Source organism: Nothobranchius furzeri, chromosome 7 (assembly GCF_043380555.1).
Source record: "Nothobranchius furzeri strain GRZ-AD chromosome 7, NfurGRZ-RIMD1, whole genome shotgun sequence".
NCBI lineage: Eukaryota > Metazoa > Chordata > Actinopteri > Cyprinodontiformes > Nothobranchiidae > Nothobranchius > Nothobranchius furzeri.
Window position 1 is genome coordinate 55277351 of NC_091747.1, and position 15481 is coordinate 55292831.

The window sequence follows — 15481 nt, forward strand, 5'->3', positions numbered from 1 at the left end:
ACAAATATGAGTAAACCGGTCACATTCCTCTCACCAAATGAAACCTCTTGCCCACACACGCACGCACGCACGCACGCACACACACACACACACACACACACACACACACACACACATTAACACAAATTAGGACATGCTTAAAGAATTACCTGCCTTTTGTGAGGTGAACCCCTTCGTCACACGCTCTTCCCCTCTGATATGAGGATCTTATGGTACAGGAACACACACACAAGCAGATCTGTGTCTGTGTGTGTGTGTGTGTGTGTGTGTGTGTATGTGTGTGTGTGTTTCTTTCCCTTCGTCCCTCCCTCTTTCTCTGCAGTGCAGTCCCACCTCCCCACTCTGACACAAGTGGCTGGAAAAAACCTGGATTCTGGCTGACACGGATCAGGAGTCCCTCAGTCTGATGTCAAACTCATAACAACGGCAGCATGATGTCATCCTTTCTCACACACAGCATCATGTGCACACACACGCCTGTCAAGATTTAAAAGGACACTGAGATTTTAGTTGTGATAAAAATTCTTATAAGAGGAATGATGTTTGGAAACGGATACAGATCACTGTGATTTCAGCTCATCGGGGCTTTAATAGGACTCAGAATGTTGCAAATGCAAAGGTCAGAACAAAGTCAAGCTGCTTTAGAGGGAGGAAACAGATCAAAAACAATCCTAACATGCTTCAGAAAACCATCAGGGGTCATTGACTGAAGCTAAGAGAACTAAAACCTCTAGACTGAAATGTGACTTCATCAGATTATTCTGCTTCCTTCTTTAACTGTTTAGGTGCCGGAAAGTTACTTGAAATTTTTAACACATTCACAGTTTAAAAAGTAATATATGTCAATATTACATTTAATTGTTTGAAGAATGTGATGGAGATATATAACTTTGACTTGCTTTTGCCTAAACATCTCACTCCGGAGTTTTCCCTCCATTCAGGAATTATGTGTACGTTTTGAGAAATCCATAAAAATGGTATTACCATGTTCTGTGACATAATGTAGGCAATACGTCAAAACTAGGACCACCCTTCGTCCCGAAGAGCCCCATGCAATTTGAAATAACTGTCACTTAACATTAGCCTATAGCTTAACTACTATTATCTGCTTACCTACAGAGGTCAATTACAGGGTGCACGTGTGTTTGTGGAGGTACCTAAACCCGGGTGCCCAATCCTGGTCCTGGAGGACCGGAATCCAGCATGTTTTAGTTGTTTCCTGCTTCAACACACTTGATTTCAATCAGCACGTGACAGACTTCTGCAGAACTTGATGAGCTGCTGAACAGGTGATTCAATCACTGAATTAAGTGTGTTGGAGCAGGGAAACAACAAAAACATGAAAGGTAATGGCACTCCAGGTACAGGATTGGACACCCCTGACCTAAGCTAAACGGGATTGTCCAGCTATTTACAAAGTTATGGTGAATCATGGAGCGGCCACAGCCGCCTTCAAATCCACAAAAAGTACTCGCCTTATATAGGACTGGGGGTAAACGATTATTTTTAAAACGATTATTCTGACGATTATTTTATCGAATAGTCGACTACTCTAATGACTATTTAGACAATTAATCTAATGATTATTTTTCTATTGCACAGTTAATAAAAACCAAAAAAATCTCTAATAAATTCCTCAAAAAATTGATAAATTGTTACTGTAAGAGAATAAACACTACAGGCCTTCCATTTTGTATAACACTGCTTTCATTGTGTTGCGGTTGGTTATGTTCTGGTGACGTGTAGAACTTGGGAGTGCAGGCTGCTGCCTGAGAGGTGGTTGGAGACGGAGTGTCTCCATGCTGCTTGTTTTGGTCACTTATGTGCGTGAGGCGAGTGGTGTTACGACTCTTCCTGGGGAGTTTGGCTCGTGTGCAAAAAGGAAGGGACAATAACATGAGATTTAAAAGTTAAAATGATGATCAGGTTTATTTACAACTACAAAAAAACATAAATGGTAAATGGTAAATGGCCTGTATTTGATATAGCGCCTTCTAGAGTCCTGGAACCCCCCAAGGCGCTTTACAACACAATCAGTCATTCACCCATTCACACACACATTCACACGCTGGTGGGGATGAGCTACAATGTAGCCACAGCTGCCCTGGGGCGCACTGACAGAGGCGAGGCTGCCGAGCACTGGCGCCACCGGTCCCTCCGACCACCACCAGCAGGCAACGTGGGTTAAGTGTCTTGCCCAAGGACACAACGACGGCGACAGACTGAGCGGGGCTCGAACCAGCAACCTTCCGATTACGGGGCGAGCGCTTAACTCCTGTGCCACCGTCACCCACAGTCACAATCTTTCCATCCACAGGTTGGGAATAATAAAACTAATTCTGCCTGTGGTGAATTAAAACAAAGTATGAATAACTAGGGACGTCCCGCTGGGCAAGGATTACTGGGTTCTGGACCAAAATAAGGATCTCTAAAGGTCCAAACTCTAAACTGGCAGTTAAACCAAACTCAAGGTGATATTTTAAACTAAACCGAAAACCCACAACACTCTAAATGTAATAAAAGGGAGATCTGCACAACACAAAAATGAACTCTAAACCAAAACGTAACAGCTTATCCAAACGCAAGAAGCTGTTAGCGAAAATGCTAACAGTAGCTTTACCAACGTTAAGTTCAAGTTACCAAGTTTAAATTAATCAAAAACACCCAGCAAACAGACCAGCACGAACGAGAGACTGCTACCACCAAAACAGCTCTCCTAATGTCTGAAAGAAGCTCCTTTATGAAGGGAGAAACGCTCCTGGTGATTTTCTACATCTGCGGTAGAGACGAAGCAGAGCATCTGACCCGGAATTTGTTGTCCGTTGCTGGGAGACGAAGGCGGGCAAAACAGGAAAGGAATCTAGTAGCGGACGGACATTGTTCCGGGTCTTTGGAATTTGGTGGAGATGTTAGTGAAGGCGGAGAAGAGGGCGAGCTAGAGGAAAAAAAGGCAGATCCCTCCTCTATTTACAAACTCCTGGTGATGCAACAAGTGGGCGTGGTGCGTCGACTACCGGATCTGACGTCGACGAATTTTTAGAATCGAGCCGTCTACGTCATCGAGGCTTCGCTACAGCCCTAGCCTTAAAACCGGAGGGTTGGAGGTTCGCATCCCATCTGTCGCAGTCGTGTCCTTGGGCAAGACACTTTCAAACCATAAGGGCACTGACCTCTGCTGACATCTGATTGGCCCCCTGAAGTGCCCTTGTCCTGTCACTCATCTGTCCTTTTTGCACAATGATCAGATTATTGTTGATGCAATTTTAAGTCTGGCTCATAAAAACTGATGGTGCTAATGAGCCAAACAGGAATTTCTTATGTGGGGATGTTGGAATAATACTTGGCTCTTCTATAAGCATTGTGGCCCCTTTGTGGCTCCACATTCACAAAAATTCTTGCTCTACCACTGCTTGGTGGAATAGGAAACTAAGATAATGTTAGGAGTTTTGGTTGTTTCAGTCAAATCTTGAAAATAATAGCGACTTTTGCAACATCTCTGAACGGAGACCAAAAAGACTCCGATATCAATTAATGTGACGGAGTCATCGCCGTTTTTGTGTTAGCCAGTGTCTGCAGCCCCTACTGGGAGGAAGTGTGGGAGTGATTTAATACATCCCCTTCCACCTGTATCATCAAGATCATCGACATATAAATATTGGACAATGGGTTTCCATAAGCTCCAATAATACGTTTTTAAGCTAAAATGGGAGGTGGCCACCACCGCCATTTTGACCGTGTCACAGGTTCCGTCAAGCCCAGACAATTCCACAAAAGGGAAGAGAGGTGGAGCTGAGGGTGGGGCTGTAAGGCTGGGATCAACTGACGACACCCGGTCGAACTAGCTACAAGCTAACCTGAAGCTAACCCAAAGCTAACGCGGAGGTGGGAGCTAAGCTAATGGAGGTAGCAACCTAGCTACAACCGGAGTTTGTGAACAACACCAGAGCTTCTGAGTCAGAGATACGCCGGGCTGACCACTGGGTAAAACCGGTTGGAACACAGAGGTCTCCCGAAAGCTCCACAAGTCGGCAGCCACAGAGCAGACAAGCGCCGCTGTGATCTGAGATGCGCAGAGCTGCTGCTGGGGTGAACCGGGTGGAAAGGTTTCCATCCCAGAGCTCCACAAGCCGGCAGCCCACGCAACAGACAGGAGCCGCGATCAGACAGAGATGCGCCGAGCTGCGGGGAGGGGAGAACGGGTGGAAAACATCGGTCTCCCGAGAGCTCCACAGGCCGATAGTCGGAACCCAGCTCCACCAACATGTTATATTTCAACCCATTTTCTAAAGTGCAGCCTTATGTTAAATGCACTGGGTTTTACCCTATTACATTTAAATTTCATGGTTAAACAGTACATGTTAAAATCTAAGCTCAGCTCGGCAGTGACCTAAAATACATAAATATAATTTTACTTACCGAAAAAAATGAAGTGGAGACTCCTTGGACGCTCTATTAGTGCAATTAATGCCACAGCAAGTCATTTTATCCAACAATTGCACAAATAATATCCAAAAAAGAACGCACAAACGCTACAACTAATGGTCTAAGTTGAGAGACTGAAAATGACCGAACAGTTTCCAAGCCAGACCGAGGCTCTACTGAGCTCTGTGGTCACGTGGGTCTGATGCTCATTGATTATACAGAATTTTAGGCTTTTAATACACATAAACAGAAGAGTGAGAAAAAAATTCACCCCCCCCCCCCCCCCCCCCTCAGAGTTGTCATGAGTGTAAACTAGATCATTTAAACAAAAAACATGTTTTGGTACCAGGCTGTAAACAAGTTTATTTCTGCTGTGAAATTGGTATTTTTAACATGTGAGTCAATGAGGATTTGCTCGCTTCTGAAATCAGCCCCCAGTGGATGAGGGTGGAACTGCAATTTTTGTCACTTCCGCGTTGAACTCAATTTTTCACCCGCATTGTGGGGGCTTGATCAAGATACAGAGATCTGGGCCCATACATATAAACATTCAGTCAGTGAATGCCTATTCAAAATTATGCACGTTTCCACCTCTAGAGGCCATTCTAACTTAGCTTTGAGCCTTTTCCGTTACAGGGATGTGCTATTAGCTTCCAAATGCAAGGTGAGTCACACGACATGATTCAGTGGCTCAACACAAGGAAACGCACTGACTTACTTCCTGAGAGGTCAAGCAAAGATATCTACAATCATTGATAAAAGACTTTAAGTTACCATCACGTACACACACACACACACACACACACACACACACACACACACACACACACACACACACACACACACACACACACACACACACACACACACACACACACACACACACACACACACTGCACAACGAGGAGATTACTAAAGGACACTTTGTGCCTTTCATGATCAAGATGGCCGAGCAAGGTGCATCTGCTCTGAGTTCTATTCGGTCTCGCATGAAACAGTAACTTTATAAGACTGTCGACGGCAAGCTCATCGTGCAGGATGAGTTTCTCAATTTCTTATCTATCAAGATAAAGACAATGTGCCAGGATGAGCTTGTTCTTCTTGCTTCAAATCATTTAAACTCTCAGTGGATTGAATCTTCAAGGAAAGTGCGGTTTGAGCTATGTCCTAACAAAGCAACGCTACGTGGCCTTTAAGGGTAACCAAAAAAAGCGTAAATAACATCAAAAGCTGTTTGAAAGTATTGAATGAGAGTGGTGAGGACATACCACTTTTTGTCTCCCACTTCCTGGATGAGCTGCCGCCGGTGACATTCAACAGCTTGGACATCTCTGGTTTTCTGTGCAGGATGGAATGGCTGCAGAGAAAGATCTGCGCTCTTGGACAGGCAGCTAAACTCTAAGCTGATGTCGGTGAGGATCTGCGTGGTGTCATTTCCACCACTGATCACAGAGTTGCTTTGATGGAACAACATATTTTGCCCTATGGAGGGGGACAGCTCAGTATGGACACGTCAGCATCAGCCGGGGGGTTGCCCAGCTCTGGTGCACACACGGCTGACGTTGCTACAATTGGAGAAACCTCCAGAGAGTTGTCAGGTTTCCAGGTTAAGAGCTTGGAGCCGCTCATTGACACAACGAAAAAAGACGGTTGCCCGGGGGGTGTTGGGTCTGCTGCCGAGAATGATAAAGCAGAAGGTACTGTCGCTCCTCTTACTTCTCCTACATGGAGTGAGATGGTTAAAAAAGGTTGGAGTAAGAGAGGTGAGAGCAATGCTGCACGTTTAAAGCAACGCACCAATAAAGCTGCACGCAGGAGACCAGAGTTAATTTATGGCACCGATGCGCAACGTAAAATACGAGCAGTTCGGACCAAGCTTGTTCATGTCTTAGCCACCAAATTCCTTCCTGATCTTGACGCTGACACACTTAGTAATTATCTTAAAGAGAAACCTTGCCGTGATGTTCGCTGTGAGCGTATTGTAACCGGGAACACCAGATTTAGCTCTTTTAAAGTCAGTGTGGAACGCGAGGATGTTTCTGAGGTGTACAACCCGGAGCTGTGGCCCGAAGGATTGCTGGTGCGGTGATACTATGAGCCAAGGAAGACGATAGGGCCTGCCGACATCACAGTGAAACAGGCTGCAGTGGAGTCCACTGGAGTAGCATCTGCAGCGTCTCATTAATGCAGGTTATCTCCTACAACTGTCGTGGTCTGTGTGTTGGACAAACTGCTGCAGGCAGAGCTCGGCGTCTGGTTGTGGATGGCTTGCTGGAGAAATGTGATGCGCTTTGCCTTCAGGAAACATTCTTGTCTAGACAGGACCTGGGATAGCTGAATTCTGTTAATGACCGTTTCCACGGAGCTGGGGAGTCTACCGTGGATCTGACTTCAGGGATTGTGAAAGGATGGATAGCTGGGGGTGTGGCATCGTTTCAATAGTCAGTGACTAGTCGACTATTAAAATAGTCGTTAGTTGCAGCCCTAGTATGGAGGTATTATTGATGCTATTTATGACTGCAGTAGCCCACACCTTACAAGTGTGAAGGCTAAAAACATCAAGCCAGGATGGAACAAGTATGTGGCGACACATCAAGCAGAAGCTAAGCTAGCACATCACGGCCAATCCTGGGATATAAAAAACTTACCAGAGCGAGGTATAAATATGCCATTCGCTACATTGTAAAACATGAACAGAACTTGAGAACAGACTCTGTGGCTGAAAAGCTTTTATCTAATAATGTGAGGGGCTTCTGCAATGAGGCGAGGACACTGAACAGGACCAATACTGCACTGCCCAGTGCCATAGAGGGAGTCTCTGGGGCTGATAATATAGCAGAGTTGTGGAGACAACACTACTTTGACTTGTATAACTGTGTCAAAGGTGAGCCATACAAGGTAGGAAATGTTACTAGCAGGGAAGCAGCGATTATCACTCCTTGTGAGGTGCGACAAGCCATAGCACACTTGTCTAACAACAAGGCAACAGGCTCAGATAACATCTCAGCAGAACATCTGAAGTTAGCAAGCTCCAGGACTGCTGTACTCCTGGCCCTTTGCTTCTCTGGGTTCATGACCCATGGTCTGCTGCCTGACTCTTTACTGTCTGTTACATTAGTGCCTGCCATTAAAAACAACACTGGTAAGGTTCGGAGCCTGGATGGCAGGCCAATAGCCTTAGCACCACCAGTTAGGTTTTACATCCAAGCTGGGAACAGATCTGTGTATCTATGGCCCGAAGGAAGCATCTCATCTTTATTTGAGACATAACTCCTCAGTGATGATGGGGTTTATTGATGCATCTAAGGCATTTGATCGGGTCAACCACTAAGTTTTTTGTAAATGAAGTGAAAGAGGTGTCCCTGATAGCATTGTGAGGATTTTAGCATACTGGTATTCTAATCAGACGATGCAAGTCAAATGAGGCGGGGTGCATCAGGGAGGGCTACCGTCACCTGCTCTGTTCAACCTTTACGATTTGCCAAATCAACTCAAGAAATGTAAAACTGGATGTGGGACTGGTAACAATCTGATTAATCATCTCATGTATGCTGATGACTTGGCCATCATTTCGCCCACCAGTGCTGGTTTTCAGCAGCTGCTAAACACATGCTCTGAATATGGGCTGAAGTATGATGTGCAGTTTAATGGTAAATGGCCTGTATTTGATATAGCACCTTCTAGAGTCCTGGAACCCCTCAAGGTGCTTTACAACACAATCAGTCATTCACCCATTCACACACACATTCACACACTGATGTAGCTACGATGTAGCCACAGCTGCTCTGGGGCGCACTGACAGAGGCAAGGCTGCCGAGCACTGGCGCCACCGGTCCCTCCGACCACCACCAGCAGGCAACGTGGGTTAAGTGTCTTGCCCAAGGACACAACGACAGCGACAGACTGAGTGGGGCTCAAACCTACCTTTTTTTTTTTTTTTTTCGGAACTGCGCTGCTCTGGGTGGCTGCATGTTGGAGTAGCTCTGTTGACTGTATGTAAGTTTTGCCATTTCTTGGACATTTGTTCTTCTAGTTTCTCAAGAAAAACAGTATTCTGTTGGACATTTTACTTTTCTGTTTCTGGTGCTGTGAAGCTTGGAGGATTTTTACTGCTATTTTTTACTTTTTTCACTTTTTGAGCATTTGTTATGATGCGTAACCATGGCAACAAGCTGGTTTACAATCGGGAGCAGCTGATTAACATTGGGAAGGCTGAAATAATACCTCAACTGAAGCCACAAATCCCAAATGAGCTAAAACGCAAGAAGCGAGGGTGCAGAGCGGGAGCAAAACGGAGACAGAGAAAGAGGAAATTCAAACCATCTCTTCCATCGATCATAATGGGCAATGTGAGATCACTGGCCAACAAGATGGATGAACTCCAAGCCCTTTCAAGGACTCAGCCAGAGTATAGGCAGTGCAGTGTTATGTGTTTCAGTGAGACGTGGCTGCAGGACCATATCCCCGATTCCAGCGTCTCTATGCCAGGATTCCTGACTGTACGTGCAGACAGAGATCTGAAGAGGAGCCGGAAAAGAAAAGGAGGTGGAGTGGCAGTGCTTGTCAACAATAGATGGTGCCATCCAGGTCATGTTTCAGTGAAATGTCGTCTTTGCAGCCCAGATGTTGAACTCTTGGCAGTAAGTTGTCGCCCATATTATTTGCCAAGAGAGTTCACCAGTGTTGTCTTGGCAACCGTTTATATTCCACCTTCAGCCATTGCTGAAAATGCATGTGATGCCATCAGTTCCGTTGTCGCTAAGCTACAAACCCAGCACCCCAATGCATTTGTGGCTATATCTGGTGATTTTAATCATGCCTCGCTCTCTGCTTCACTTCCAACATTTCAACAGTTTGTCAGCTGTTCCACCAGAGAAAACAAGACATTGGATTTGTGTTATGCAAATGTAAAGAATGCATACATGTCCAAAACAAGACCTCCTCTGGGACAATCAGATCACAATCTTGTTTTTCTCTGCTCGGAATACAAACCACTTGTTCAGAGGCAACCTGTGACAAGAAAAACTGTTAGAAAATGGTCACAGGACGCTGAAAAAGCCCTGCAGAGTTGTTTTGAGACCACAGATTGGATGACTCTCTGTCAAGGATATGAAGAGGACATCAATGCCATGACTGGATGTGTCACTGACTATATAAACTTCTGTGTGGACAACATCATACCCACCAGAACAGTGAGATGCTTCGCTAATAACAAACCCTGGATCACCAGTGAACTGAAGAATCTGCTAAATGAGAAAAAAAGAGCCTTCAAGGAGGGAGACAGGGAATTATTGAGGAGTATACAGAAGCAACTGAAGATCAAGATCAGAGACAGCAAGGAGGCCTACAGGAAGAAGCTGGAGAACTACAGAGGAACAATATCAGAGATGTCTGGTCAGGGATGAAGAAGATCACAGGCTTCAAGCAGAGGAAGGATTGCACAGATGGCAGCCTGGACACAGCCAATGAACTGAACAAGTTCTTCAATAGGTTTAGTTCAGGAACAAACCCAGCATCCTCCTCGCCTGTCCCCAGCCAATCAGACATCCCATCCTCCTCTGATCCAACATTTTCCTGTCACATGCCAGCTCTTTTGTCTTCTAACACAGTCATGGACTCATCTGGTTCTATTAATCTGTCTTCAACCAAGTCAGGAGATGCTGCTGCCCCAGTTACCTCCCCCTCCCACCTATCTGTCTCTAGAAGTCAGGTGAAGAGGCAGCTGGAGAGACTGAACAGGAACAAGGCTGCAGGTCCAGATGGTGTCAGCCCCAGAGTACTGAAGGCTTGTGCAGAGCAGCTCTGTGGGATTCTGCAGCACCTCTTCAACCTCAGCCTGGCCCAGAAGAAGGTTCCAGTCCTGTGGAAGACATCCTGCCTTGTTCCAGTTCCAAAGAAAACTCGCCCATCAGTCAATGATGACTACAGACCGGTTGCCCTGACATCCCACATCATGAAGGTCCTGGAGAGACTCCTGTTGGTCCACCTGAATAAGCAAACTAGAACATATCAGGACCCGCTGCAGTTTGCTTATCGCCATGGAGTTGGAGTTGAAGATGCCATCATCCAGCTGCTTCAACCAATCCACTGTCATCTGGACAAAGCAGGCAGCACTGTCAGGGTCATGTTCTTTGATTTCTCCAGTGCATTTAACACAATTCAGCCTGATGTACTTTGCCAGAAACTCCAGAAGACACAGGTGGGGGCCTCAACTATTGCCTGGATTAAAGACTACCTGACAAACAGACCACAGTTTGTGAGGCTGAAGAACTGCACATCAAACCAGGCAATCAGTAACATTGGAGCACCACAGGGGACTGTACTCTCACCATTCCTTTTCACCCTGTACACCTCAGACTTCCAGTACAAATCAGAGACCTGTCATTTACAGAAATACTCAGATGACTCTGCAGTTGTCGGGTGTATCAGAGATGGACAGGAAGCTGAGTACAGAGAGCTGGTGGAGCGCTTTGTGGCATGGTGTGGAAACAATCATCTGACCTTGAACGTGAACAAAACAAAGGAGATGATTTTAGACTTCAGACGAAACAGGGTGGAGTCAAACACTGTTTCCATCATGGGAGAAGAAGTGGAGGTGGTTGAGGATTACAAATACCTTGGAGTTCACATGGACAACAGACTGAACAGTCAAGCCGTTTACAAGAAGGGACACAGCAGACTGCACTTCTTGAGGACGCTTAGGTCCTTCAATGTCTGTAGCAAGATGCTGCAGATCTTCTACAAGTCTGTTGTTGAGAGTGTAATCTCTTCAGCCATCGTCTGTTGGGGTAGCAGCATCAGAAGCAGGGACCTGAAAAGGCTCAACAGCCTAATAAAAAAGGCTGGTTCTGTTCTGGGGACGACTGTGGAACCACTGGAGGAGATAATGCAAAGAAGGATTCTCCAGAGAATCAAGAAAATTATGGACAACCCTGAGCATTCTCTTCACAAGACTGTCCGACAACGGAAGAGTGTCTTCAGTCAGAGGCTTCTTCAGTTTGGCTGCAACACTGACCGCTACTGGAGATCCTTCCTGCCAACAGCCATTGTAATATACAATAACTCTTTGACGACTTGATTATTATTATTATTCTGAGCTACTACAGCAATCAATTTCCCTCTGGGATTAATAAAGTATTTTTGAATTGAATTGAATTGAATTGAAACCTGCAACCTTCTGATCACGAGGCGAGCACTTAAAGAGCAAGTCACCCCCAAATAAACTTTTTTTGCTGATAAACTAAATAAACGAGTGTCTAATCTTGCTACAGATGTGTCGTCAATAATTTGGCACTTTAGTACATCTTAGTTAAAATTTAAATATTCTGCCTAAAACTGGCCATGTTGTGCCGTTGTCAGGTAAAAACTCTGCACTGTATTCTAATTTAAATCTGCCACTGCTATTAGCTAAGAGGTATACTATGATGTAAACTGGTACATTATGATGTCACAATGCTGTTGTGAGCCTGTGTGTGTGTATATTTGTTAGCAGCTTCGCCCTCTTGGTCTGCCTGGCAACAGCATTTGTTGCATTTTTCAAACATGAAGTGGGAGTTGAGTAAGAATCTGGTAGGGGGTGACTTGCTCTTTAACTCCTGTGCCACCGTCGCCCCTAGTTTAATACAAAAAAGAGTGTTGTGCTAATTTGTCGCTTTGTTTCCCAGACTTCTACTTGGTCGACAAGAAGATAAGTGTCAGTGGCAAAGCTAAATATTTGGGTCAAATCTTCATAGATCAGCTCTGTGACGATGACGACATTTACCGGCAATGTTGTATGCCCAAGCCAATATTTTGGTCAGGAAATTCCACACGTGTTCTGATAAGATGAAAATCCACCTTTTTAGAACCTACTGCACACCTTTGTATACTGCACCTTTGTGGTGTAAGTATAGGAAAGCCCACTTGCATAAGCTTAAAGTAGCGCACAACGATGCATTTAGGACTCTGCTAGGGAAGCCTCAGTCCTGTAGTGCAAGTCTTTTATTTTGTAATGTTCATGCCAGGACCTTCCAAGCCATAATGAGGAGTTTGATGTACAGGTTTATCCTGCGATTGAAGAACTCTAAGAACAGACTTGTGCAGATGCTGGTTGATCCCCATTTTAGTGCAGTGCGTTACCAGTCATCCACGTGGAGACTCTGGTATGCATGTCTTTTATAATCTTTTGTATCGTTTTTACTTGTTTTTATTGTTTCTTTTTAATGTGCACTTTGAGTCTGATAATAAAGTTGATGATGATGATGAATACCACTTCAGTGAAATCTTTCTGATAAACATTATTTATTGGGTTTTATTTACTACTTTTGTTCAACAGAAGGTTAGAGACATGAGTGAGTTGGAAATGCTAGTTATGCTAGCTTAAATAAGCAAATAAACTGAAATTATAAAAATAAAACACGTCCATGATCCAAATTTGGGACGAGTCTAGCAGGAAACCTGATGTCTTCTACCTGCCCTAAACGTGTGCATTTTGGTGCAGAAGTTTGACTAAACTGCAGTGTAATTAAAGTCAGGTGTGTAGCATTTTTATGACGATTTAGTCATTTAACAAACATTTTTATGCAACATTTTTCTAGATCCCTATGAGTGTCGACTTCACATCTGTACAGGTGGAGCAGACACAGATGTGCAAAAACAGGGTGGAAATTTGCACCAGAACTGACACAAAAGGGCATGGTCTAACCTTACAGGTCGTTTTTTAAATCAAAACAAAACGAAAACTCAAACTTTAGAGAAGATGTTGGTGTGTGACTGAATGGAGTTGCATTATCGGAAACCAGAAACTCCACACAGACCCACAGAACAGACTGTAGAGGGACAGAGGGGATGTCACTGTGATCAAAGTGTCTGTGTGTGTGTGTGTGTGTGTGTGTGTGTGTGTGTGTGTGTGTGTGTGTGTGTGTGTATTTTAACAAGCACAGGGCGTCTTTATTCCAGAAACAAAGGATCTGATAGCTCAGCTGTATCACAGCCTTTCCTCACAACACTTCCAGCTTTTGTCACATCTTCCTGTCATCAGTATTTTTCTTCTTTTGACATTTGTTTACATGTAAAAAAAAAAAGTCAAATTAAAAAAAGGTTCAAAAGTCAAATGTTTTTTCATGGTGTTGCAGATAAATTACACATTTGTTGTCAGGGCAAAAAAACGCCACATTTCCTTTTCTGCTTTTCAGTTACTTTTGAAAATGTAGATAACCCCCCCCCCCCCACACACACACACACACACACACTAAGTGGGTGCAATAATTATAAAAAGTAGGAGAGGCAGCACCAAAATATTCCTGCAGCCTTCTACTGCCCTCTAGCGGACTGAATAGGATTTACAGTTTCAATTCTAAACTTGAAAAATGAGCTAATTAAAAACATTTACATTTTAATTTTACTGAAAATAAATGTGTGTAAAACTTATTTAAAATCTAAAATATCTCTGAGGGGGTTTCAAAACAAAAATTAAGAGAGGGACACTACATATATGTGCCTAATTCAAATTAAATGCATTACATTCAGTTAATTTATATAACACAGTAATTGTAATAATTAATAATTCACATGTCTGAGTTCTGATTAACCGTACACTTACCGAAGACTTTTCCTAAGAACAGCGTCTTGACCAGGTCAAACTGTGTGTCCGAGTCTTCTGGGAGGCTGTAGCTGACTGGAGGATAATGGTCCAGCTACGAGGACACACACACACACACACACACACACACACACACACACACACACACACACACACACACACACACACACACACACACACACACACACACACACACACACACACACACACACACACACACACACACACACACACAGAGAGGTGGCGGGGGGTTGCTTTATTAGTATGTACATCTGAGAGTCTGAAAGTACTGAGCACAGAGATTTAAAAGGTCCTGCATCAGCAGCACATTCAGCAGAAAAAGCAAGTTTATAATTAAGCTCAATGGCTCCCTCTAGTGGTCACTGAAGGCTGAGGGAACATCCTCTTTTATGGTCGATTTGACAGATATTTATGAGAAGTTGCTAAAGGTTTTAGCAGAAAACACAATTTTAATACCTCTGAGTTGAATGCAGCAGATTACACAATGCAACACCACTGCTCGTCACCCTTTATAATACAGGCACCCCGATTACTGACAAGAAATACAATAACCACACAATTAGAATCACCCTAAAAGAAACCCTGTTGCTTATTAGATTTAACTAAAATATTATACATTAAAATTTGATAACAATCTATTGAGAATTTACAACTATTTACCAACTTCCTATACAACCAAAAGCTTCAACATCATGAATGCAGTTTACCCTTCCAAAGAGTTATTAAGAATATCAGCATAGACCACAATAAAGGCTCATTCTATGAAAGAGTTAAAAACAATACACCACATCTTTTAGGAATGTTTTAAAAGACAAACATCTTAAGAAAAATTAGAGAAATAGATCAAACAGAAAATAACGATTCCAGAACCACTAAAGATATGATAACTTTGCAAATTTTACAAAAACAAACTACTATAACTTAATCATTTGTTTAACCAAACTCTTTATCCCTAAACAAATAGTGCTAAGATCATCTCCTATCTTCTGTGTATTCTCAATTCAATTCCTGTTAGAGTTCAAATCCTTGATAGATGTGATGAAAGTTCATATAACATATTAATTGAATTTCCTTCTCCTTTGAATTTCCATTTGTGACATCACAAATGGGAACTTTTAGAAATGCTTTAAGGCACCTATTTAATAAAACTAAACACTGACATAAAGCAGAGGGACATTTTGTTTTACTTTTGTTTATAGAAGCAATAAAGACCCACATGGCTGCAAAAATCATGCAAAATTAGAATTTTGCACTACATGTCCCCTTAAACACGGATAGAAAAGCATTAGGAAAAGACGAATGCGCCTGCTATTTTAAACTCATTCACAAATATGCATTAAGGCCAGCTGGGGACTTTTCGTATTACAGCATTAATATGTAAGCTAGAAATGGTCCACGTGGTTATTTTCAGGTCATGAAATGCTTAAACGGTCAGCACTAAACATTTTAGCCCCTTTG

At 43.5% G+C, this 15481-nt stretch overlaps 1 protein-coding gene across 4 annotated transcripts in view; it reads right to left on the reverse strand.

Moving 5' to 3' along the window:
• The window catches only part of cntnap2a (contactin associated protein 2a), a 528260-nt gene that overhangs the window by 16531 nt on the left and 496248 nt on the right, over window positions 1–15481 (reverse strand). For all 4 annotated transcript variants that reach the window (XM_070553228.1, XM_070553226.1, XM_070553227.1 and 1 more), the window contains one exon: window positions 14003–14096. In XM_070553228.1, coding sequence (XP_070409329.1) covers window positions 14003–14096 — 94 coding nt within the window. The remainder of the gene's footprint in view (window positions 1–14002; window positions 14097–15481) is intronic.